Here is a 25131-nt window from a genome sequence, read left to right as displayed (position 1 = left end):
GCTATGTGGTACTCAGAATAATGAGGATGCATTTGAAAAAGAAGTTCTCTAAAGCAGTATGCTCCCAGACTGCTCTGAATGTCTGTACTGAGCAATGAAAAATGTGTTCAGGAGTCCATGAAGAAATGCCCAGAACAGAAAAATGCAGCATAGTTGTCCATAACTAAACTTATTTTTTCTCAAAATGTTCTGATTTTATGCTTTTCCTATGCTTAAAAAGTGCATATTATAAAATTGAAGTATAAATTTGATTTGAACAAGCGTTCACACCAAAAGTAAATATATTACATAGTTTCATAAACGTAATTTCTTAAAGATAATACATTGATGTACCTAACAGCCAGATCAAGAAATGATATTATCAATACACTAGTAATATCCTCCTTCCCATTAATCAAAATTCATCACAAAGATAACCACCAACTGACATAGGATTCCCAGCATGCCTATGTTTGAATTTTATAAAAATGAACTCATACAATAAATGTTCTCTCATGCTTGCTTTATTTTATGTAACACAGTGTTCATAATTTTTACTTGTCAATGTTTGTTATCAAAAGTAGATCTTGAAAAATGTCATTATGCTGCTTTCTCTATTTTTTTAAATTTTCTTATTCTAAAAATCTGTTATCATAAGAATCAATACACTTGGGCCCAGTGTGGTAGCCTAGTGGCTGAGATCCTCGCCTTGCACATGCCAGGATCCCATATGGATGCCGGTTCTAACCCCAGCAGCCCCACTTCCCATCCAGCTCCATGTTTGTGGCCTGGAAGGGTAGCTGAGGACGGCCCAGGGTCTTGGAAACCTGCACCCACATCGGAGACCTAGAGGAGGCTCCAAGCTCCTGGCTCCTATCTTCGGATTGGCTCAGCTCCAGCAGTAGCAGCCGCTTGGGAGTGGATCATTGGATGCAAGATCTTCCTCTCTGTCTCTCCTCCTCTCTGTATGTCTGACTTTCCAATACAAAATAAATACATCTTAAAAAAGAAAGACTCAATAGTCTGGGTCTTATGTCCCCTTTTGATCCTATTTGAAGCTCTGAATCATCTTGATTTTATAATAATGTAAATGGGAGGGCCTCCTAAAAAGATCTGACTAAATAGAATTCTAAGAGAACTACTGATTTTTAAATTCCACTTTCATGATATTAGACAAGAAATGTGTTGTTACATGATAAAGATATCTTATGGCTATGTCATAATTTGTAGTCTAGCATGGATTTCACATTTATTATCTAATGTGAACTGGACTATGCTTTTGTGCTGTGGAAGAAATTCATTAATGGTTTGAAGGATAGTCAATTTGGTATCAGAAAGACACTCTCTGAGAATTTATTTGTAGAAAAGAACATGAATTAGGTTCCAAAAGAAGATTTTTCAGGCCTGTCAGTGGAAGAACAATTGAGGAGGCTTAAAGAACAATGAATATGCAAATTGTGTGTGAACAGAGAAGTTTCTATTGTATTCATTCCTTGTGGTTATCAGGTTGTATGCCAGGAATGCACCCCTTCTCTAACAAGAAGCCCAATCTGCAAGAGTATAATTTAGCCCATAATTTGTACATTTTTCTCATAAAAGCAAACTAGTCTATATGCTACTTATGTAAAAATATCTTTAAAATATTGAACATTTGAAACCACCTGAAGAAAAAGAATGATTTATTTTTCAATTAGTAGCGTCTACCTCCTACTCTCTTTTAGTGTTAATTTTTTTTTCCAAAAAAAGCAAGTGTGAGGTATGTAATCTTAGAATTGGTTTCTTGGTAAAGGAAGATTCCTGCTTGGTGACTGTGGTCTATGTGTGGACCTGAGGAAGGAGAGCGATGCACTCACTGCTTTTTATTAGGTGTCATTTCAGGAGTCACTTTGGATTTGGTATTCCTTCTGAATGTTTCTAATAGAGCTACATGCGTATGGTTTAAAACACTTGGAAACCAGGAAGTTGAGTTCAACAATATGATGTCTATCTCTTTGGTGCTTTTTACTTGTGTTGCAAATTAAAGGTTTTTTTCCTCTTAATAAATTTACTTCTAGTTTGTGAGAGACATCTTAATAAGGTGTTTTAAAACCCTCGCATCATAAAAAGAAAGAAAAGGGAAGGAAAAAAAGGACAGACAGCAGAGTACATGTGACATGTAGCTGGCCCTTGTTAAGCTTTTATTGAAAGAAGGCAAAGACTCAGCTTTTTGAATACTAGGTAGATCTTATTTGGATTTTGAATTTTTACATGTTTCCTTTGGTGGCATGTTAGGAGCAGTGGGGAACTTACCAAGAAGCAGATGAAAAAGTAAGAATTCAGTAATGACCTTAATTTTCCATGAAGCTCAATATTTCTCTAAAATAAATATGTTATCTATTTGTGAATTCATACAATTTGTGCCCTGAATCTTGATTATTTATGAAAGTTAGAGTATCTGTGGAAAGCAAACATTTTAATATTTACAAGAGGTATGTTTGTGCTGAGACACATGATGAAATTCTAGTTGCTGGAATACAGGTACTGAAGTATCTTAGACAACGGGTGAATAGTTCGGTACTATTCACTCTTGCCCTTACCCAAAGAGTAACGCCTGTTTTACTTCATGATATTTAATAAGGGTGAGCTTTGCAATGATAACATTCATGAATTTTGTGATTGGTGGTGGTCTAGGAACTTATACTTTAGCAATTTTGAGACTCTAATGTATTTTTCTTATTTGTAACTTATGATTAAAATATGCAAAGCTGTTAGAACTAAATATGATAATAAAAGATACATGGAAATTGTTCACTAAATGTTTGGATAACTCACTTAATACAGTAAGGATTTAACTCTATCTCCTAAAAAATGAATAAACAGGAAAAAATGTTACGTTTTTGCTCTAGTGGTAAAAATCTGTTCCTGGGGTAGAAATCTGGCATAGTGGTTAAGACCCTGGTAGGTTTGCCTGCATCCGAAAGCCTTGGTTTCAGTCCTGACTCCTCTGTCTATTCCATCCCAGCTTCCTGCTGATGTTCACAGTGGCAAGCAGCATTGATGGCTTAAGTAGTTGTGTACCTGCCACTCATATGGGAGGCATTCATTTTGAATTTCTGTCCCTGTGATTATGGGTATCTGGGAAGTAAATCAATGGATGGAAGATTTTTATTCTCTCTCTGACTTAAAAAAGAGATGATCAAACTGTCCTTTATTATTAATTTTTACCTATCTCTAATATTTTGGATTGCTATTCAGAAAATATCCATGCCTTTACCCTTATACTAAGGTTACTTTCCTATTGTATCGACAGGAGCCTTGGCCATGTGATTTGCTATTGCCGAAGGAATTCCAATTGACTTGAATAGACCAGCACAGGACAAAAAATGCTCTTGAGATGTTCAGCTTGTATTTTGTTCTGGTTATCCATTATGCATAAAGCATGGCACCATCCCTTTATCTTGAGCCCTGAGTAAAGACATAAGTATCAGACCTTAATCAAAACGTATTCTACAGGGGTCAACATGGTGGTGCAGCAAGATAATACTCCTCCTTTTGAGCCAGCATCCCATATGGGAGCTAGATCACATTCCTGCTGCTTTATTTATGATCCAGCACTCTGCTTGTTGCCTGAGAAAGCAGTGGAGGATGACCCAAGGGTCAAAGGATGTTCCTGGCTCCTGGCTTCAGATCAGCCCAGCTCTCGTCATTATAGGCATTTAGGGAGTGAACCAGTGGATGAAGGATCTCTCTCTTGGTTCTCTCTGTCTTTCCCTCTCTATATCTGTAACTCTTTCAATTAAAACAATAAATCTTTTAAAAAAAAACTCCATAAAACGCATTCCAGAGCCTACCTCAGCTAATTTATATATTGAAGAAAAGCCTCCTTATCAAGCCCAAAGTGAAATTGGGCCAGATAATCTCAAAGAAATCTTGACATGATTACTGTTTTCGGTCAAAATTTTAGGGTGGCCAGTACTACATCATTTTGTAATAACAGGTTATTAAACACAAAAATATCTATGAATCATACATAAATTATCCATATATCACTTTTTTTGCTTCACAGTGTTTTGACTTAAACTCAAGCTGTAATAGCCAATGAAAGTGCACATTTTTATTGACACTGACATAAATGACACCTGCGTAAATGCAGCTTTGACATTTTTTGTCCAAATGTTTAAGAATCTGGCAATGAGTGAGACACAAGTCTATGGCTACTACCATAAAATAGACCAAATTCCAGACAGTTATTTCCTGAGTCTCCTGTAAATCAGAATGTAGTTATTTGACCTAAGCCTGTCTTATGACAAGAGTGATTAGGGTACAGTTCTCTACCAGAATGTAGCCTGCCACCTGTTGTGATAAATGGAGTTTCAATAAGGTAAGACATGCCCACATAATATGCACCACCTATGCTTTCCTTCACTGCAAATAGTAGGTGCTAGGTGCAACAGAGTCTACATGGTCTTCGGAGACACACACAAGAAAAATACTAGCTGCTTCTCTCTCTCTCTCTCTCTCTCTCTCTCTCTCTCTCTCTCTCACACACACACACACACACAACACACAACACACTCTCCAATCTCTGCCTTAGATGTTTTTGCAAGATATGTTAATTAAAGAGTGAATGATACAAAAGTAGTAATTTCGACTTTTTGACAAAGAAGTCATAAGCAGTGTCGACAATGGTGACCATGGGGTAGCAGGGGACCAGAGCCATGGCAGCAGTACATAATTCAGAATTACTTTGTATTTTGATGGTAGGTGCATTTCTGCTTGTCTAAATTAGTTTTCCCTAATAGTTTCCATCCATTGTTAAATTTCTATCTTGATCTTCCTTGCCTATTTCATAGGGTAGCTAATACCTTCCTAATAAGTTCAATAATGTTAACTATGGTAATCAGAGTCACTTTCTGTTGTTATAAATGAGATCATCTTTGAATGACCCATAGACAATTGGTTTTTTCTGAGTCTGAAAAACATGTTTCCATTCTACTCTCCAGCAATCTCTTCTTGCCTTCTGCATGGCTTACATTTGTCAACTTTTATTTTACAGATTCATTGTCCACTAAATTCCCCAAAGCAAGTGCTGAGATTAATTCATCTCACTGTGGTGCTTGGGGAAATTTGAAAGAATGTAAGAATGAATTATGGAAGCCAGAAGACTATCACTTCCATCATCAAAATAGCCAACATCACTGAGCAATTATCATGTATATGCTAGCAATCCATTAGTACTGTACATGTATTATGCCAACTTATCCCCATAACAACCTTGCACCTCAGAAACTTTTTTTATTCAGAAGCTTATAGAGCACATGAATTACAAAAATTGCTCTAGGGCACAAAGCTAGTCGTCAATTAAGTCATAATTACAAAACCAGTTGAATTCTATAGCCCATACTCAGAAGCAATTGCTTAAACAGTTTTATTTTAGACAAAAAAGTCAAAGAAAATTGAACAGTCTCTGATCAATTGCTAGATGAAAGCAACTAGAGTGAATATAGGGATCTCTCTCTGACTCTGGGCAAGGAAAGAGTAGATCTATGAGCATTAGAGGTACTCTATTATTTTTCTTTCTTTCCCAGACATAGGAATGACCACAAAGATTTATAATAATTATATGACAATTAACATTTTAAAAGAAACATAAATGACATCGTATTTGAGGTAGGATTTCCATTCCTCTTGCCTTGGGCTGGCGTTAGTGTTTCTGCTTTCTACTTCAGATTAGTGTTGCATGTTAACTGAAAGGGAACTGTGTGTACAGCCCCACTAAGAAGGAAATCTGCCTTTTCATCTAAAGGTGACTTTTAAGTAAAGGCAGGGAGAAGCCTCAAATTCAGAGTATAATTTCTACTCAGTACAGTGCAGTGGATACCTGCGGAAACATTTTATTCAGAGCTATCCAAGAAACTCCGAAGGGACTTCTGGGGTAATGTGCTTGGCCTGGAATGCTGGGTGATAAGACTATCTACAGTATACAACAAAAGAGAAACAAGAACATCGGAATGGTGGAATGAGCACCACTGTACTCCCCTGGAGTAGCCTAAAGAGGCTGAAAACCACTCCATGTGAGATACCGCGAGGACATATGCCATGGTAGTAGTGTGAGCACAGTTTGTCCTTTATATTATGTTCTCAGTGCTTCCCAGTTTCTTTTCTTCTATACAAACTATCTCCAGGAAACCTGCATCCAAATGTTTACAAGTTGAAACAAACGTATGAGCCCATCCAGGGAAAAATATTCTCAGGTTTCAAGAAGGAAGCTTGCATCTAGACACACCAAGCAGCCATTTTGTATTCAACACTGTCAGTCATCAGCACATTGGATAAATTACAACACAGGCCTTTGAAGAATTTGTGTTTACAAACATTTGGTATGACCCTGCAGCATATGTTTCAGGACTGGGTCTCCTCAATTGCCGAGAGGAGACACCCCCTCAACAGAGAACATGCCAAGAGCCACAGAAAGACTAGATAGCCAGAATACCTGAGCCAACAGAGGACATCAAGCACCTCTTCAAAGAATAGAAAGGACAAGTTACATAACTCTCCTGGTCAAATTTTGCAACAAGCACATTGACCTGCGGACATAATAGACACGGACAGCTAAGGCACTTTAGAAAAAAACCTCTCACATTCTCAGAACAAAGACCACTCAAGTAACACCTGCAGAACATTCTTTCCTCATCAAGGTCTCTAACGTGCCATCAAAGGACCATCTGCATCCCTATGTGGTGATACAAAGAGTGGCAGACCTCCCTTCTGTCACCCCGCTCAACGGAAATTGCAGTGAAAACTAGAAACATTGATCTCACACACCACCCCTCTCCACGCTCTCCAGTGTAATCAGACACTCACATGGGTCTGTGAACACCTCTCATTTGCAATAAACATTAATATTTTAAAAAACAAATTTATGTCTAGGAGGCAGAAAAATAAACAAGCATAACTATGTGGTAAGCTCTAGGGGGCAGGTCACATCACAGTACCTACTCTACAGGGTAGCTGCCAAGTCTAAAGACATTTTCAAATTCATACATCATTTACTGTTTTACCATACAGAATAATAATCTAAGTTCCCAAGTGTTATGATCAACCAATAGCTTCAGGTTTCAAAGACAAATATAGCATTTCAGGTGAGACCTAAAGGACAGGAAGTCCAGAGGCAGCACTTGGGGATGTGCAAGTCAGTTTAATATTGCTAGGGCAGAATGTGGAGGGTAGGGGGCAGGCAGAAAGTGAAAGGTAAGGAGGCTAATTAGATGAGCAGAGGTAATATAAAGGCATTCTAGCCAAATCAGCAGGTCTATATTTCATTTTCAGGAAATGAGATGGCATTACAACATTTCTACACTTTTGAGAAATAATAATTTATGAAATAAAATTGGGAACAAATTAGGGATGATCATTGGAAAATGAAATTAATGCTAGAAATTTCCTGTTTATAGGATCCTAATGCTGTAAACTAACTACTAAAATATAAGGATGAGAAATACAACAGTTTCCTTATATTACAAAACTATTGAGTTGCAATCCTTTGGGGATAATGGAGAAGACTGCCTCGAAAGCACAGAAATCAGAAAATACTTTAGTTTTGATACTAAATAAAGTTATTACCTTGAGTGTAAAATTATTTGAAAAAGCTCACCTATTTGTGATATGAGGTAAAGAATGTATATGGATCTCCCAAAATGTAGCCAAAAGGTAAATATTTATATAAGATAAGCAATTAAGAGTATTTTAAATTACCTTATGAAGTTCCCCATAGGAAAAAATGGTGAGGGTAGGGAGACTGAAAAATATAAAATATTATCCTCCAAAATACAAATGATGGTGGATAATACAGGGAGGTAGGGATGGCAGAGATACAGGGAGTTTGGAGTAAAAAAAAGTAGGAGAGGCTGGGCGTGTTTTATTAATTATGATGAATATGTCATACTAACAAGAAATATGAACACAAATGGAAAAGATCCATTTTTCATATTATACAACTATTTATACTACCTCCGCTAAATGACCAAACGTGCTTTGATGTTACCTGAAAGAGAATATAACACTCCAATATGAGGCTAATATCACAAAAACTAATTTCTGTAATTCAGTCATCAGTGTGAACTGTTCACCAGTATTTGTTATTACTCCACTTACCTTTTTGCAATAATGATAACATCTTTTCCTCCCAGTTTTTTCTCCCCTTGGAGATCTATGAAATAAATTGTAGACTTGCCTGAAATTGATATAATCATTCAGTTAAATCAAAGTGTCACCTACCCTTGTCGCTCCTTGTACATTTTATTAACTTTTCCCCACTGGGAATCGAGTTGTGACAGAGCTTCCTGGAGCTTTGTCCTTTCCACAGCTGTGGCGCTTTGCAGTGCTGCTGTCTTCTTGTTGTGAATAACATCAATCCGACCTGAGAGTTGTTGCATACATTCTTTTATATTCTGAAATCACAAAATTTTTAAAGAAAAAAAAAAAGAATCAACTCTCTGTACAAAGACAAACTATATAATCCGGATCAACAGATCATCTTGTAGTCCTTAACTACTGACTTAAAAAGAAAAATAAGAAAGGAATGAGGATGGGGGAGGGGTGGTAGGAGCAAGACAGGGAGGAAGAACAGGGTGGGAAGTTGCATTATGTTATTAAAACTGCATATATGAAATATGTGAAATTTGTTTCATTTGTATAAATGAAAACATTGCAAAAGAAGAGAAGGCCTCGTGGGTAGATGTTTGGTACAGTAGTTAGAATGTATCATGGGATGCTTACAATCTAAAGCAGAGAGCAAGGGTTGACTCTTGGCTCTGCATTCCATTCTAGTACCCTGCTGATGTACACCCTAAGAAGCTGTGGCAACGACCCCAAAGTAATTTTACCTCTTCCACAGACCTAAGCTGAATCCTTGCTCCTGGTTTCAGTTTAAGGTTGACCCAGCACCAGTTGTTTCAGACATTTGAGCAGTGAGACAATAAATGGAAGACTGTGATTAATTCCTTCTCTCTCTCTCTCTCTCTCTCTCTCTCTCATACACACACACACACACACACACACACACACACACACACACACACACACACTGCCCCCCCGCCCCCGCTCTTGGCTTAAGTTCCATTTGCTTCATAAACATTCAGAGATTTCGACTTTCCCCACCCACCATTCTTCAATCTCTACACTCACAGATAAACATCCTGCTCTAAGATGCTCTTGGAAGTCTAATGATTCAATCTTGGTTCCAGGGATCTTATGTACCATGTCTAGATACAAATAAAAGTCTTAAAGAATATCAATAAATGGAATGTTCTTGATCATTTTCAGGCAAAACTGGGTATGATTTTAATCACATAGAAATTGGAGACTAGGCTTATTAGGTGATGTTTCCTGCTGGCCTGACCAAACTTTAAAAACATTGGTTCTGAAGAAAATGCCACACATCACAATAATCAGAAGTAAAGTGGCTTCTGGGGAGTTCAAGAGAATTTTCTGCCTCATTCTAATACACCCTGTGTATGTTGCAGGCGAATTTTCCCAGGGCAAGAACGAAGTTGTAAAAGCAAAAAAGTCTATAGATAATATCAGCCTTAAAAAGTAAAAGTAAATTTTCATAATGGGAACCTTAAATGACAAAAAAAGTTATTGTCTTCCTAGGCCATGTATATCAGGTTGAAGAAATGATAATTTACAAATGGCTATGGCTAATACGAATGGATTTCAGTGGGAAAAAGAGGTGTTTATGAAAGCTCAAGTTATTCTCTTTAAATTTCATGTCCAGCATATAACGGTAAGCCTTCATTATTTCTGTTCAGGACCCCAATTTAGGTCTGCTACAAAGTGCTTGTCTGACAGGTCAGATACTGCAATCTGAGGAAAATGAGGACATGCCAGCACAAATTATCCTGTGAATTTCAGAAATGGATGAATATAGGTTAAAACTGTCTTCTACCAGTTTTACATCTAGAATTGGTTATCACTGAACTACATATGTTTTAATAGCAAGAAAAATTATCAAACCATTCCCAGAAATGCTATTAGAGTGACAAGAGCGAGCAGAAAGTTTGCTTAGGAATGAATCTCTGGAAATTAGGGACAGAGGAAAAGAGTTGCCATGTCCAAAGTATCGATGCTCAAACCTAGGAGAAGAGGGGCCACTGTTTCTATGATGATGGGTCAAGCTAAAGCTTGAAATACTGGCATCGCAGATGGGTACCAATCTGAGTCCCAGCTGTACCACTTTCAATCAAACTCTCTGTTAGTGCACCTGAGAAATCAGAAGATGGTCCAAGTGCTTGGCCCCTTCACCCACATGACAGACTCAAATAAAGCTTCTGGCTCCTGGCTTCAACAGGGCACAATCATGCTCATTGTGCATATTTGTGGAGTGAACCAGCAGATAGAAGATCTCTTGATCTCTCTCCAGCTCTCTATAACTCTGCTAAAGAACAGTTAATCCATTTAGAAATATCTCAATGCTTATGTATGTGTCATATTCATGCATATGTGCAAACACATCTCAGATCAAAGCTATAACCAGGTGACTTTTTATATTCTGATTAGGAAGATATTTCTGGTTTCAGCATGGCCCAGTCCTGGTCTTGTGGGCATCTGGGGAGTGAACCACCCAGTGAAGCTCTCTACTTCTATCTCTCCTCTCTATGTAATTCTGCTTTTCAAATAAACACAGCAAATTTTCAAAAAAGAAAAAAAAGGAGACAAAGAAGAGTAAAGTTATTTCAAACCCAGAGAGAAAAATACCCGGAAGGAGGAGGAAACGTTCCGCAAGTCAATTGCAGCCACAGGAAGGAGGAAAAAGTCAACATTGATGATCTAGGAGCTCCAGGGTGACTTTATCAAGCACAATTTCAGCATGTTCAAAATATTATATATATATATATATATTTATATATATATGAACAAGGCAGACTGTCTTTCACTGTCATCCTCTCAAGATGAAACAGAGAGCAGCTTAGAATTACATTGCAATTTTCTGCATTTTACATCAGTTACTAGTTTGTTGGGGTAAAAAAATGATTCCTACTACTGAAAGGTATCGCCAAAAATATTTAAAGTGATAGGGTATATTTGGTATGTGTTATCAACGTCCTTAAAACCACTGAACTCAAGTTGCTGTTAATATGTTCTTTTACTAACCCAAATGTTTACTACTGTTGTCTGATATCACTGAGTCTGGAGCCCAGGATGAAATGTTAAAGGCTATCCCATTAGCTAATTAGGTCAGAGGCCAGATACATTGAACTACCAGGACTTCTCAGCAGCTTCTGATAACTGGCCCGCTCTGGGAAACCTGAGTTCACTAGCACTTGATCTGAATCAGCTTCGCATTCGGCAAGTCCTGAACACCATTTCAGCTTAGTTACAAGTCCAATGGCAAAGGTACATTTCTCTTACACTTTCTCCAGTTGATTTCAATCAGCCAGCAGAGTGGCAGGCTGAGCAAATTCATACCATTTTTAACTCAATGTGAACTAAAGCATTTATAATACATAAACTGACCACATCTATTGAAGAAAAATGCAAGGAAATGGGAAGAGGTACCATTCTCATCAGAATATAAATGTCAGGTAGCTGTAACTTGACCTGGGAGCTTGTGTGTGCGCATGTGTGGCTATCAAATACAAACAGCTCACCACCCACAGCCACACACAACTAAGATTTTTTAAAAGGCTTTTTTTTGTTTGTTTGAAAAGCAGACATACAGAGAAAAGGAGAGATACAAAGAGATATTCTCCATCCTCTGGCTCACTCTCCAAAAGGCCACAAAATCAGGTGCTGGGCTGATGTGAATCTAGGAGCCAGGAGCTTCCTCTGGGTCTCCCAGGCGGGTACAGCAGCCCAAACACTTGAGCCATTCTTCACTACTCTCCCAGACTACAAGCAGAGAGCTGGATCAGAATGGTGCAATCAGGACACTGGTGCTCCTATGGGATACTGGCACCACAAGGTGAGGCTTACCCTATTAAGCCATGGTGCAGGCCACTACACTGTCTTTGCTTTGTTTTCTTAAGTGCTAAATAATTTTTTTTCCAAAAAGAACTATTTTACTTATTTGAAAAGCAGAGTTACAGAGATGTAGGGAAGGAAGGAAAAAGGCAAAGAATTAGAAACAAATATATTTCGTCCATTTGCTCACTTGCCAAACATCTACAAGGACATGGAGGGGCCAGACTGAAGCCAGGAGCCAGGAGCTTCTTCCATTCTCCCACAGGGAGACCCCTGGGTACAGGAGTCTAAGTCCTTGGTCTATGTTTTGCTGCTTTCCCAGGTGCATTATCAGGGAGCTGGATCAGAAGTGGAGAATCTGGGACTCAAATCACCATAGGCTGTGTCTTAATCCACTATACCACAACGCCAGCCTGACACTCCAAGGATTCACAAAACTTCCAGATTTTGTTCTGAGTTTCTGAACAGCTCTTGAGTTTCTGGAAAGCAGTGGGATTACTCAGAATTGAGTTACAAATGGATTTAGCAATGCTGGGCAGTATATTGCAAAGGCCAGAAAACTTTGTATCCTAACTGAGAAAAGTAAAAAAGCAAAAACTAGGGCAGGGGATGTCATATTCCCTGGATATCTAGATAATAGCTCCCTGGTGCATTCTCTGAGAATACTGTCAAAATTGGCTGGAGTGCAGGAAATCCTTTTGAAGTCCCTGAACATACTCTTATCCCCTAGGCACTGCACACAGAAAAACGGAATATGTGCCTAAGAAAATTTCGTAGCAGTTTCCATAGTTTAAAGGCAGAGTTGAGATCTCTTACAGTCCTCTACAATTTTAGTTTTAGTTAGTCTAGAAATAAATGGTCTTTATGGGTTCTGACCCTCTATAAATGAAAACAAAATCTCTGTAGTTGCTATGATGATAGAAAAATCCTTAGCATTAGTATAGAATATAGCATATCCATTTTTCTCCCTAAATATTTCATTTTATTCCAAAATATGTCAAAATGATAAAGTGCTGATTGTTTAGTCAATTCCTTCCCTAATGCTTACAAGTTCCTATAAATTGGCCTCCCCACACTCCCACTGAAATTCTATAATGTCTAATTTTCTACATTTTCCAGCTTAAAAAATGTAAATAAATAAATATAACAAGGAAACTTCATATTAACTCCTTAACATTTGACAAAATACCATCATTATAATTTAGTCAACAGCATCAAAAGTTAAATAAGATCCTGAATTATATGTAGCTTTATCAAACAGAATATAAGACATGGTTATCTGAAGGAAAAACAAATCTACTGACCATATTGTGTCAGTAATGTTTCTATTTTAAAAGATTGTATCTTAAGACTGATGATAAAATATTGATAATATAAACATAGCAATTTAATCCTCACATTTGAGCTAATGTATTGAGAGTGGTCTGTGTGGGGAAGGGAAGAAGGAGGGAGGTCTGCTGACAGCCAGCTGTATTCATCTATGCTGGATATAGATTTTCATCCAAGTGGCAGCAGGGTGGATTTCTGGATACTCTTGTAAGGTAGAAGAGTCCTTAGAATTTCTTGGCCAACTGCATAGATGTTAGTAGAAACTGAGTTCATGGATAAAACCAAGGATGTTGGCACAAGTAATTAGCAAAGCAGCTACCACTAACTATGACATAGAAAATTACAAGAGAATCAAGGAAAAAAAGAATATACTTGTGGCAATACCAAATCAATGTGCATATAAAAGCTTGCGCTCAGCAGAGAAGCATGGACTAGAGATCTAACTTTTGAGAGTCATTTTGGGTTATTTCACATCCTTTCCCATACCTCCTGAAAAAAAGGAAGATAAGTATTTTATCAGCGTGCTGTCCTGTAAGTTTCATCTTTGTGGATAATCTTAGGTATTCCTAAGACTTAACTGTAATTTTGATTAAAATGAATCTTATTTAATGGGGTGGGAAAAGGGATTAGTCAGATGTCAAAATGGTGGCATCGATTCATTTTTAACAGGGCCAAATAGGGGAGAGGGTTGACATCCTGAAGGTCGATTTTGCTTAAGGCTACACCAATGTGTATGTGGGCAATAAGAAGTAGGAGGAGCAAGGCGAGTACACACATTGGTGAAAACCCAGCCAAGACATTTTGTTGCTATAGTGGAATTATACACAACTTGTTTAAAATTTTCCCTTAATCAATGAGAGTATGCAACTAGCCAGAGATACATATATCTGCAAATTAAGTCTACAACACTGTACACTGATAACTAAAAGTGTGTGGCCTCCAATATTGGGGCTTAGGATGTTTTGCTCCAGTAAATTTCAGTACTGTGAATCCTGGTACACAAAATCACATAAAAGGTAGGGTATCTAGACTGGACTACCTATGAGTAACACAATTATCTCTTTAGTACATTTTTATCTCTTTAGTTTTCCTTGTCTCCAACTGCTTCTGCCACATTTAGAGTTCTCTTAGACTAAAACCCATTAATGTAGTTTTTGGATAATTCCAAGTTCAGTTATTAGGCATCCAAGACTCCAGAATAAAATGACACTCACAGTTTTTATACACCTTGATCTCCAAATAGTGTCTTCCTCATGGGATGATAATATGAGTCACTATGAGTGCAGCACTGAGAACATGTCCTAGCAAATACTGAACGATAAGTATCAGGAATTGGAGCTGTCAAGATTCCAATTACAGTCAGAACTCTCAACCTAAGTCTTATCCCTCTATATAAGTAAAATCCTACTCACAGCTCCTGTTTTATGCATTGGTTACTCCTCCCAAGAATCCAGTTACACTCATGTCTCATAATACATATTACAAGTGGGTTATGTTCTTGACATTACTATTTCCTAATTTGTGTAGATAAGTATCATAAGTACATTCAATAATGTTACAAATATTTGGATTGTAGGAAATAAATCTCCTATTTCTCTACTTTCTCTTACAGTGCTAAACATATCACTTGGGGCATCATAAGTATTTATTGATTTGAAGAGAAGAGTTGAACTTGCTTATTTTGAGTGGAATCAATGAAACCTGAAGATCTGTTATGTTGTTTTATGAACACTGCAGACAGACATTCAAGCTTGAAAGTACACTGCCAGCTGTTCGGATAGCTCCATTTGTTTTCTTTTACTATTGCTGGTTATTTGAGTGTAATGGTTAACAGCAGAATGACAGTGTATCTGCTCTTCTTGATGCATTTTTCCTGTGGTTTCATTACAATGTTAAGAAAATAGGCTTAGAAATTTGAGCTATTTGCTCAAGAATCATGTTTGGTACAGAAATTTGTCTTTTATGTTGAAATTCAGAACTTTGCATAATCTCTAGCCCTGATGCCATCACAATGGTGCAACACAGTCATTAGGAAAAATATTAGTAAAAATTTTAATTGCTCGTGACTTTCTTGTTACACACATTCATAAATTGCCATAACATTCAGGGTGTGAGCTGGCATTTAGCCTCTCCATTAAACTTTTATTAGGTTAGGATGGCCACATCACACACCCAAGCGCCAGGGTTTCATATTTGGCTCTAGATCCCAATACCAGCTTTCTGCTGATATAGAGCCTGGGGAATAGAGAGGATGGCTCAGGCAATGTTTCTACTGCACATGTGGAAGAACAGAATTGAGACCTTGGTTCCAATTTGGCTCCCAACCCCAAACTTAGGTACCAGTGGATGGGAACACTGTCTCCTCTCTCTCAAGAAAAGTACATACGTTTTACATCAAGATAAACAAACCCAGAGCAAATGTGTCTTTTACTGATCTATCCATACAGTTTTAGAATCCACATGAATGAATGATTTAACTCCATTAGTTAGTATGTAATGTAAAATAATTTATTTTGTTTCCTTGTTTTGTCTCAGCACTGAAAGATTAGCATTATTCTGTTCTCTCATCTTCGAGTCCATGTCTGGATGTACCAGGTCATCTTAAATTCATTCAATAGATATATTTAATAAATGTAAAATATTGCTTTAGGAGTTGTCGATACAGTGATAAAAAAGAAAAAAAAAGTTGATTTTAACTTCCCTGTGGTTTTTGTCACAATGGATGATTGCTAGCCATATCAAAACGAGAGACACTTTATTCACAAATATTTCCAAGTGCTGAAAACCAGCTCTTTTGCTGTTGCTGACTTAGTACAAAGCATATTCATAAATACAGTACTGTAGTTAAATGGGTTTACACACACTTAAATGTGTATGTTTTTAAATCTGCAAAACCTTGCACTATTGCTCTGGTATCTACAGAAAGTGACAACAGTTTTAAGAAGTTTAAGTAGTAAAAACTGTCTTAAAATACCTTTTGATTTGATTAACAGAGAAGCACACAACTCGTTTTTAAGGATAAAGGATTAGAGATACCTGTTGATGGCTGTTGTGACAGCATCTGGTGGAGAGAAATCTACACTAAAATTAAGAGAAATTGCAATATCAATTTCCTGTTCAATTTTACTCTCTACAATTTCGCTTTATGTGACAAACGAAGATAGTTGTGGGGAGCAGCCGACCCTGCGTATGAGAGGCCGCAAGATGGCGGCTGGCCGAGGGCCAGGAGGCGGGATTTGTCCCGCCAGGAGGCAGGCAGGAAGTCACAAGGATAGGCTAATGCTCCCCCGCTGCGATTGCTGGCCTATCAGCTAGCGCCCAGTGGACACACAGGGAGAAGTGATTGGTGGAGAAATGTACATAAGCAGCCCGCTTTCGGCAATAAACCCTTTTGTTTGGCTTTTTCCTTTGTCTCTCCCTTTTGGTCCGCCTGCCCCTTTTCGTTCGTTCGCCTTCCTTTTGGTTCAGCTTTTCGTTCGTTCGTTTGTGTGTGTGTTCGTTTGGTGTGTGTGTGCCGGTTGCTGTGGCGGTTCCTATTTTTTCCAGGCCCTCAAGATTCCTCGTCATTTTAGTGTTGCTGCAGGGCGGCGACAGGTAGTGCCTTTTATACATCCAATTCTTACATTCTTCACATTCTATATAGCAATGGGGCTCTATTCATGATATATCAAAGACTTATTAATAAAAAAGGGGAATTAAAGTACCTGTTAATTATGTTTTTCTTGAGCTTCTGAAAATTTTAATTTATTTCCAGCTATTCTATGTTAAACTGATTTTTTTTATTTATTTTTTTTTCCGCATGGCTTTTGGTCCACATTTGAAAATCCTTCTAAGCACAAGTACATGTTTTGGCCAAATGGTTCTCTATAGTATGATACATTTGCTTTGCATAACCAATACATGTGTATACATCATAGATCAACAATCCTGTGTCATCTTAATTGGTTGGAGCACAGTTTCAATGGTTCATGAACAGAAGGAAAACCTCTTCACACTTAATTGTAACCTCCAACTTTCTACCAGCCTCATTTGTAAGCTATAACATAGATGCTTTTGCCTTCCAGAATTCACATGATGTGGATTCCCAAAATAGCGTTACTGGGAGAATGATAAGAAGAATGAATTTTGAAAGTACATGCAACAAAGGTAAATTTTAAAGTAGGACAACTACTTCTCTGATCAAATACTAGGAGGAAGAAAAATGAATACTTACAAAAGAGATATATGGGGAAAATACAAAACAAAGCTGTGGTGGGTATTGTGCAGCTGGTTAAGCTGACAGTGTGGTGCCCACATCCAATACAAGGAGTGCCTGGGTTCAAGCACCATTTCTGTTTCCAGAAGAGGTAGCAGATTATGTCCTAAATGTTTGGATTCCTGTCATCCACGTGGGAAACTTGGAGAGACTTCCGAATCTTGGCTTTGGCCAATTCCAGCCTTGGCTGTCGTAATTTGGGAGTGATCCAACTAATGAAAGTTTTCTTTCTCTCTCTCTCCCTTCTTTTCTCTTGTGCCCCCTATCCCCCACATATATGTGTGAGCTGACAGTAACTAAAGTTAGTATCTGCCACTCCTCTATTAGGGAAATGAAAAGTAAAATACTATGCAATCAATTTAAGTAGGATTATTATATATATATATATATATATATATATATATATATATAAAATCAAATTAAGTAGGATTATAATATATAATTTAAGTAGGATTATAATAGTTATTATAATTTCAATATAGAAGTAGACATAAAACTGCATAGTTTCCTTCAAAATGATTATGTAGCTTCCAAATTCAATACTCTGCTGAAGCCACATGTGCTATTTTAGTAATATTTTGTGCAGGAACTAATTTTAACTTCTTATACAATATTTGTGTTATATTACATTTTCAAGAAATATTTCTGTTAAACCAGAGCAGCATGACCCTATAAGATGTTTAATTCGATTCGTGAAAATATGTCAGGAATAAAATCAACCACAATTTAATTTCAAATCTTTCCAACCAGCAGCTGTACAATTTATGTACTGCTTTTCTACTTTTACTATGAGATAATGACAATGGTAAATGTCTTTATGAGGAAATAAATATTAATTGAAAAGACTGAGCTCAAAACTAGCACCCTTCAGAAAGCCCATAAAGGTAGCAAGGCCATTTGCTTTCTATAGGAGAGTTGCTGCCAGAGAGAAGGAATTAAAACCTACCTTGTAAGGATTCAGTAATTCAGTTAAATCCAACCTGCAATAATACCTTCTTGTAAACCACAATAATCAGTACTATTATAATTTGTGTCAGTCATAACATGAAATATATCAGGATGAACAAATTATTAACTGTGAGCGTAGCTAAAGGCTACACTCTGAGTGTCAGATGTGTATGAAGATACTGAGCAACTTAACAAGTTCAGGGTCACTGTTGTTGACTCGTGTCTATGAACATGAAAGGAATGAATGCCAGCAGATTAGCAGTGATATACATGGTGAATAGCAAAGACGAACTGAAAAACCGTGCTAGCACGGAAGACTGATTAATGCAAAAAATGACAGGAATGCTGATATATTTCCTTGATCAACTGCTTGGGTTTCTCTTCTTCACTATTTGGCATTTACTTTAAAGGGAATAAGAAATAGCATTGTCCTTAAAAGAACGGACAAGTTCCAGAGATTCTTGTAGCTGTTATTTTATTTCAGTGTGTAATTTTACAGCTTATTTGGCATAATGTAAGATATTAAAGTCAAGTCACCCAAGATATTGCGATATCTATTTCCAAAACAAACAAATAGCTTTATCTATTTCTATAGTTACACAGACAAACATGCAATACAGAATGAGCTCCCAAGAAATCATTTAGGTCATAAAATACTTTAGCTAATATATACTGTTGATAGCAAATTCATCTGTCTTCAGTCTTACACTCTTTGCATTCGAAAATACCAAGCTCTGGCTATACTATGATACTTCATTTTGAGTATGAAATGTATGATCACTAAAATTATCTTGGGACACACATTATTATGCACATTTTCTTGATGCTACATTCATTTATTTTCAAACACTGCATCCTAAAATGCATAGCTTGTTTTCCCATCATGATTTATCTTAGTTCAGAATTCAGTAACTTGTTTTTTTAAACAACCTAGATTTGATACAAGCTTTTGCTGGTAGTTTTAAAGAAAATATTTTATTGGTTTCTACTCAATTATATTCCAAATATTATTCTATAGGTGTTGCTACTGTGTTAGAATTGTATTTATATAAGTGGAAAATACAAAAACTTCAACTCTTACCTAATTTGTCCCCTTGTGAACAGAAGAAATTCATACATTGGCTTGGGAAAGAAACTTATTTTCTTGATTATTCTTTTTGCCCTCAGTAAGTATGCAAACTCTTATTGTTGCACATGTTTTTGTTTAGCAAGACATTCTACACAAAACGCTACCAAATATTTCCTCCATTATATGTCTCCCTTTTCCAAAGTTAACTGTGAAGTGTTCTCAAGAATTCTATGTGTAAGTCAAAATGTGTTCACCAATATAAGCAAATCGTTGCAGTACTATCAATGACCAATGTGATCATTTTGAGAGATTTAAATGAAAGTGCATTGCTTTTACCTTTAGAGACTCCTCCTGTTTAAAGAGATCTTCAAAATCCTTAGCAGAGAGGTCAGGAGCATTGAGAAGGTGATCCACTTCTGATAGGGCTTGTGAGACATGAGTGATCTCAGTCAGATAAGTAGAAGGCACATAAGAAATTTCCAAAGGCATGTCTTCAGTCATCACTACCATCGTTTCTTCACGAACAGTGTGCTGGTATAGATATACAAAAGAACAATTCTTTTAGCTTCCTAACCATGAAAAGTCTACTACCGAACTTACATAGGTTCCAGTCTCTAGCTGACAGAGGGCTGAAAATGGGTTTAAACATCCATGATGATAAGACTAGTAAAAAGGTTATTATTTCCATACTTTCTTCTTCTAGAAAGTGTTGGAATCATTTCATAGCACAAGTTACGCATGTTAGCACCATGACTATAAAATGAAAGACTGAGGTCATGAGGATAGGAGGTTTACTCTAAGAAAACAATTATTTTTGCAACTGGCTTTTAAATTTGAATTCTAGGCTTCCTCTCAAGCTAGGCAGGGTGATCCTACATCTGTTATAACAAAGGAATCTTTACGATACTTTCCCCCCTGAACCTGACTGAAGTACAAGAAGCAATACAGTGCGTGTGTGTGTGTGTGTGTGTGTGTGTGTTCTTTTTTCTTGTAATTACCTTTTTCTTATGCATTCCTGTCCTCCAACTTCCACACATTGACTTCTCTCTTTGAAGCTGATTTATTGCTTAATTAAGGTGTCAGATGATTAGGTCCTGCTCAGCATGCCCTGAGATCTAAGAGAGCACTAGCCAATCCTTTCACATCTGCACTTTCCTATCTGGGCTCCAAATGCTAGGAAAGATAAGCATTTGCAGCTTAGAGTTCTTTCGAAGTTTCTTAGTAGTGCCTTTTTCCCTGTTCCTTATAAAAGCAAAAAAGAAATACTGGTTGGCACACAAATTCAGAAAGATGGATGACCTCTGCACTCTTCTGTCTACACTATAGGCAGAAAAACTCTAGTAATTGAAATTATTCTCCCAGTAACTTTGTTTGGAATTCATCAACTGCCACCTGCCTCTTGGTGAGGTCAGCAGAAGGTTTCAGTGGCAGGGTCTCTGGGGAAGTTTGGACAATAAGTATGCAAGCACAGCCATTTATTATGACTAGGCCGCATTTATTTTTTGCAGTAATGTAATTAAATATATGGGTTTTGGGATCACAGACTGCATCACTACAAAGATGAACAATAAGTATAAGAGGGTTACCTTAGGATTTCTTGATACATTCTCTCACCTTGAATTACTAACTCAGGCTTACATGATATAAAAATAAAATAGTTCTATATGAGTTGTTTCATCTACCGGCAACATGGCAAATTCACAAGTGCACAATTTGTTTTAAAATGGCACACCATTTGCAGCAAAGTTTGGCTTACTGTATAAATCTCAGCCAAATTTTGTCACAAATTTCTTTATGGCCAATGGAATGATTATGTATTTCTTATTTACATTTGCAAGGATATTAGAAACTTGAGCTAGGGTTAGACAAACATAATTCAATATGTAAATACAAACTTTAAAATTCTCAATTTCTCCATTTCAAGCAAAACATGTCACCAACAAAAGGAAAATAAACTAATGGTCTGTTTGAAAAAGTGCAATTTCCACTGACACACTGAGCATAACACTAAGCAGTAGGGTTAATAGCATAAGTCAAATGCATTTATTAGAACTTTCATGCATCCAATTAAGGTGGTGACTGTTGTTTTCAGCAAACCTTTGAGATTAAGAAATGTTATATGTTGTGTATAAACTAAAATTGAAATGTCAATGAGGTGGTCACAGAAGGTGGTTAAGAACTCGCATTTACTTTTACCATATTGGTTACTCATTACTATGTCAATTAATTACATAATGATGTAAATTTGTGCTGATGGTATGTTGGAGCTTTCAACTGACTGGGATGATGCTCTGCTGGCTCTGTCTTCAGACCAGAGAGGGTATACCTAAGAAGCCGTTGGACTTGACTGGACAATAAGATGCTGGACTCTATGTTTGGTATACGCTTGCAATGGGGGAATCTCAACTGAACTTGAGCTGTGGTTATGCAACAAGGTGGAGGAATCCACCATGGTGGGAGGGTTTGGGGAGGGGTGGGGAGAACCCAAGTATCTATGTAATTGTGTCACATAATACAATGTAATTACTGAAGTTAAATAATAAATATATATAAAAAAAAAAAAAAAAAAAAAAAAAAAAGAAATCTGGTTTTGTACTAGAAATGTGTCATAACTGGTTAAGCTGCTTGCAAAGCCAGCATCCCATTTGGGCACTGACTTGAATCATAGCTGCTCTACTTGGAAACCAGCTCACTACTAATGAGCCTGAGAAAAGGAGTCCTAGTCCTGGGCCCCTGCAGCCACATGGAAGACCCAGACAAAGCTCTTGGTCCCTGGCTCTTCTTCGCCCAGTCCATAACACTGTGGCCATTTGATATGTGTGTGTGTGTGTGTGTGTGTGTGTGTGTGTGTTGGGGGATGGGTGGTGAACCAGCAGCTGGAAGATTTCTCTGTCTCTTCCTCTCTACCTATGCCACTCAAATAAAATAAGCAAAAAAAAAAATAGGTTTGAATCTCTTATATGCACACTTGTATTAGCTCCTGAGGTTTATACTTTACAACACCTAGAATAAGCAGGTTTTATGATATTTTTACATAATAGTACAAATACTTTTGCTTTTAATCATACACATTTTATATCTCTAAGCTTTTCGAGAACAGTGGTTTTAGACAGTTGGATTAAAAGACAAATGGTGGTTTTTCTCTAATTTAGATTTCTAACCAAAAAGGTTGCATCCGAATTATTAGTCATATTTTTCAGGACTTTCTGTAGGCCTTCATTTTTCCTAAATAGAAGATTGAGTGAAAGTTATTTCTAGTCTTTTTGCTATTTCTTCTTTGACATATAATTTTCTTGGCCTTCATAATCTATATTTAGAATCTAAAAGTCCTATTGATACCACATAGATGTAATTATTATTGATGACATACAAGAAAGAAATTCATTGAATGGTCAAATAAAGAGGCACTAAAACTGCACTCCAATTTAACTACTAATTTGAATTTAGTGCCCTGAAACAAAATTGGAAACTGAAACTTACATTGCTTTTGTGTTTCTACCTAATCATATTGTGTTTAGCATAGAGGAAAACAAGGTTTACTTAAGTAATTATTAGGCTAGCCACACTGGTTTAAAGATTGGACTGTTAGAACTAAGCAAGAAAGATCTCTCAACAGATCAAGTTCTCAACAGAGCTTCTAAGAAAATAGCACACCACCCTCAGAATTCTCATTACTTAAGCTCTCTACTTAACCACACATGCCTCTCATAATTTTTTATTACATATTGATTAATGTATTTCTTTCCTCATAATCAATATTCAGCAATGTGTGAGGAGAATAAAAAAGCCTACATTTCAGCAGAAATCTCTTTCCAGGTTATATTGTATAGAATCTATATAAATCCTGAAATTTTCAAATAATTCAAATTCTATATCTAGTACAAGAAATCATTGTTAAAAATGCCTTTAAAACAGAAGCTTTTAATAACAATGATTGTAATTCCCTTTAGAGAAACATTAGGCACAGCATGACAGGTAGGAAATGTTCAATTAATATGCATATTACAATTACTTCAAGACTGCCTGAGATAAGTTTTAAAGCAACTTGGAAAAATAAGTAGACTGCCACAATCTATTCATTCAATATTAAGATATGGTATGAACAAATTCTCCAAAACAGAAATATTTAAACTATTAATAGCAGATGAGAGCAATAAAAGATACAGTATCTTGTTTTATAAAAGATCTAAATTAGAAGGACCTTGCAATTTTTATGCTGCCAAACTACTGATAATTAATCCCTTCATTTTCTCGTCTACAAAAAATTAAAATGCCCATAATTGCTTAAAATGCCACTGATTACAATTATCAATAGCCACTGATTATGCTATATTTTATAAATAAAGCAAAAAGGTTAATGAACATTCAATATACTTAATGAGGAGTTAACTACTGCAGAATTTATTAATACATAACACCCAGGAATCCTGACTAACAGAATTTAACTGGTACACATCAGTTCAACAGAGAAGCTAAGAGATGAACCTGTGAATTTCCAGTAGAAATAGAGGCCAAAATAATTTTTGACATAACTAACAAAGAAATTAGTACCTCATTTTCTAGGCTTTTTTACAAATTTTGAAAAATTTCAGTTATTACTGCATTCTCTGAGATGTAATAATATATTAAACTATAGTCTATCACAATTTTAATATTCATGAAACTGCCAAAAATTAAATCAAAATGGAGTCTGATAATGGGAGTTGACTTAAAAATATTTTATTTCGGGGCCTGGCAGCGAGGCCTAGTAGCTAAAGTCCTCGCCTTGAACGCACTGGGATCCCATATGGGAGCTGGTTCTAATCCTGGCAGCTCCACTTCCCATTCAGCTCCCTGATTGTGGCCTGGGAAAGCAGTTGAGGACAGCCCAAAGCCTTGGGACCCTGCACCCGCGTGGGAGACCTAGAGGAAGTTCCTGGCTCCTGGCTCCAGATGGGCACAGCACCAGCCATTGCGCTCACTGGGGGAGTGAATCATCAGACGGAAGATCTTCCTCTCTGTCTCTCCTCCTCTCTGTATATCTGGCTTTGTAATAAAAATAAATAAATCTTTAAAAAAAACTTTCTTTTGTCAAAAAAATGCATATCTATAATGAATAAGCTATATCAACTGAATGACTTTAATAAAAATCTCAAACATTAAAAAAGTCAGTGTAATTAGAAGCATTATGTTCATTTCCTCCTTTTTATGCAAAATTCATGCACTCAAAATCAGATTAAATCTTTTAATTTGAATTTCATTAACTTTGTCTTGAATAATTATATTCCTCTGAATTCTGATGTTACAATCCTTACTAACCTTTTGAATTCAACTTGCTTCTGTTAATGGTGTTTACTATCTTATATCATGATAGCTAATTATGCGTCATTAGCAAGAATTGGTATAGCCACAGTAACTCATTTTGTTCTTTCTGCTCACTTAACTTTGTAGCTGTGTACTCAAAAGAATATACACCTATGAAACTGTGTCACATAATACAATGTAATTAATGAATTAAAAACAATAAATAAATAAATAAATAAAAAGAATATACAATTTTCATTTATTTGACAAGTCAAAGAAATTTTCTGTCCACTGTAGTTACTGGGCAACCATGAGTCATAAGGTA

The 25131-nt window shown here is 36.7% G+C and overlaps 1 protein-coding gene across 5 annotated transcripts in view; it reads right to left on the bottom strand.

Moving 5' to 3' along the window:
- Positions 1-25131, bottom strand: part of DMD (dystrophin) — a 1951117-nt gene that overhangs the window by 1111629 nt on the left and 814357 nt on the right. For all 5 annotated transcript variants that reach the window (XM_058659083.1, XM_058659078.1, XM_058659079.1 and 2 more), the window contains 2 exons: positions 19860-20054; positions 8236-8408 (listed from right to left, as the gene is read on the bottom strand). In XM_058659083.1, coding sequence (XP_058515066.1) covers positions 8236-8408; positions 19860-20054 — 368 coding nt within the window. The remainder of the gene's footprint in view (positions 1-8235; positions 8409-19859; positions 20055-25131) is intronic.

This window comes from Ochotona princeps, chromosome X (assembly GCF_030435755.1).
Source record: "Ochotona princeps isolate mOchPri1 chromosome X, mOchPri1.hap1, whole genome shotgun sequence".
Classification (NCBI taxonomy): domain Eukaryota; kingdom Metazoa; phylum Chordata; class Mammalia; order Lagomorpha; family Ochotonidae; genus Ochotona; species Ochotona princeps.
This window is presented reverse-complemented; position numbering and strand designations above follow the sequence as displayed.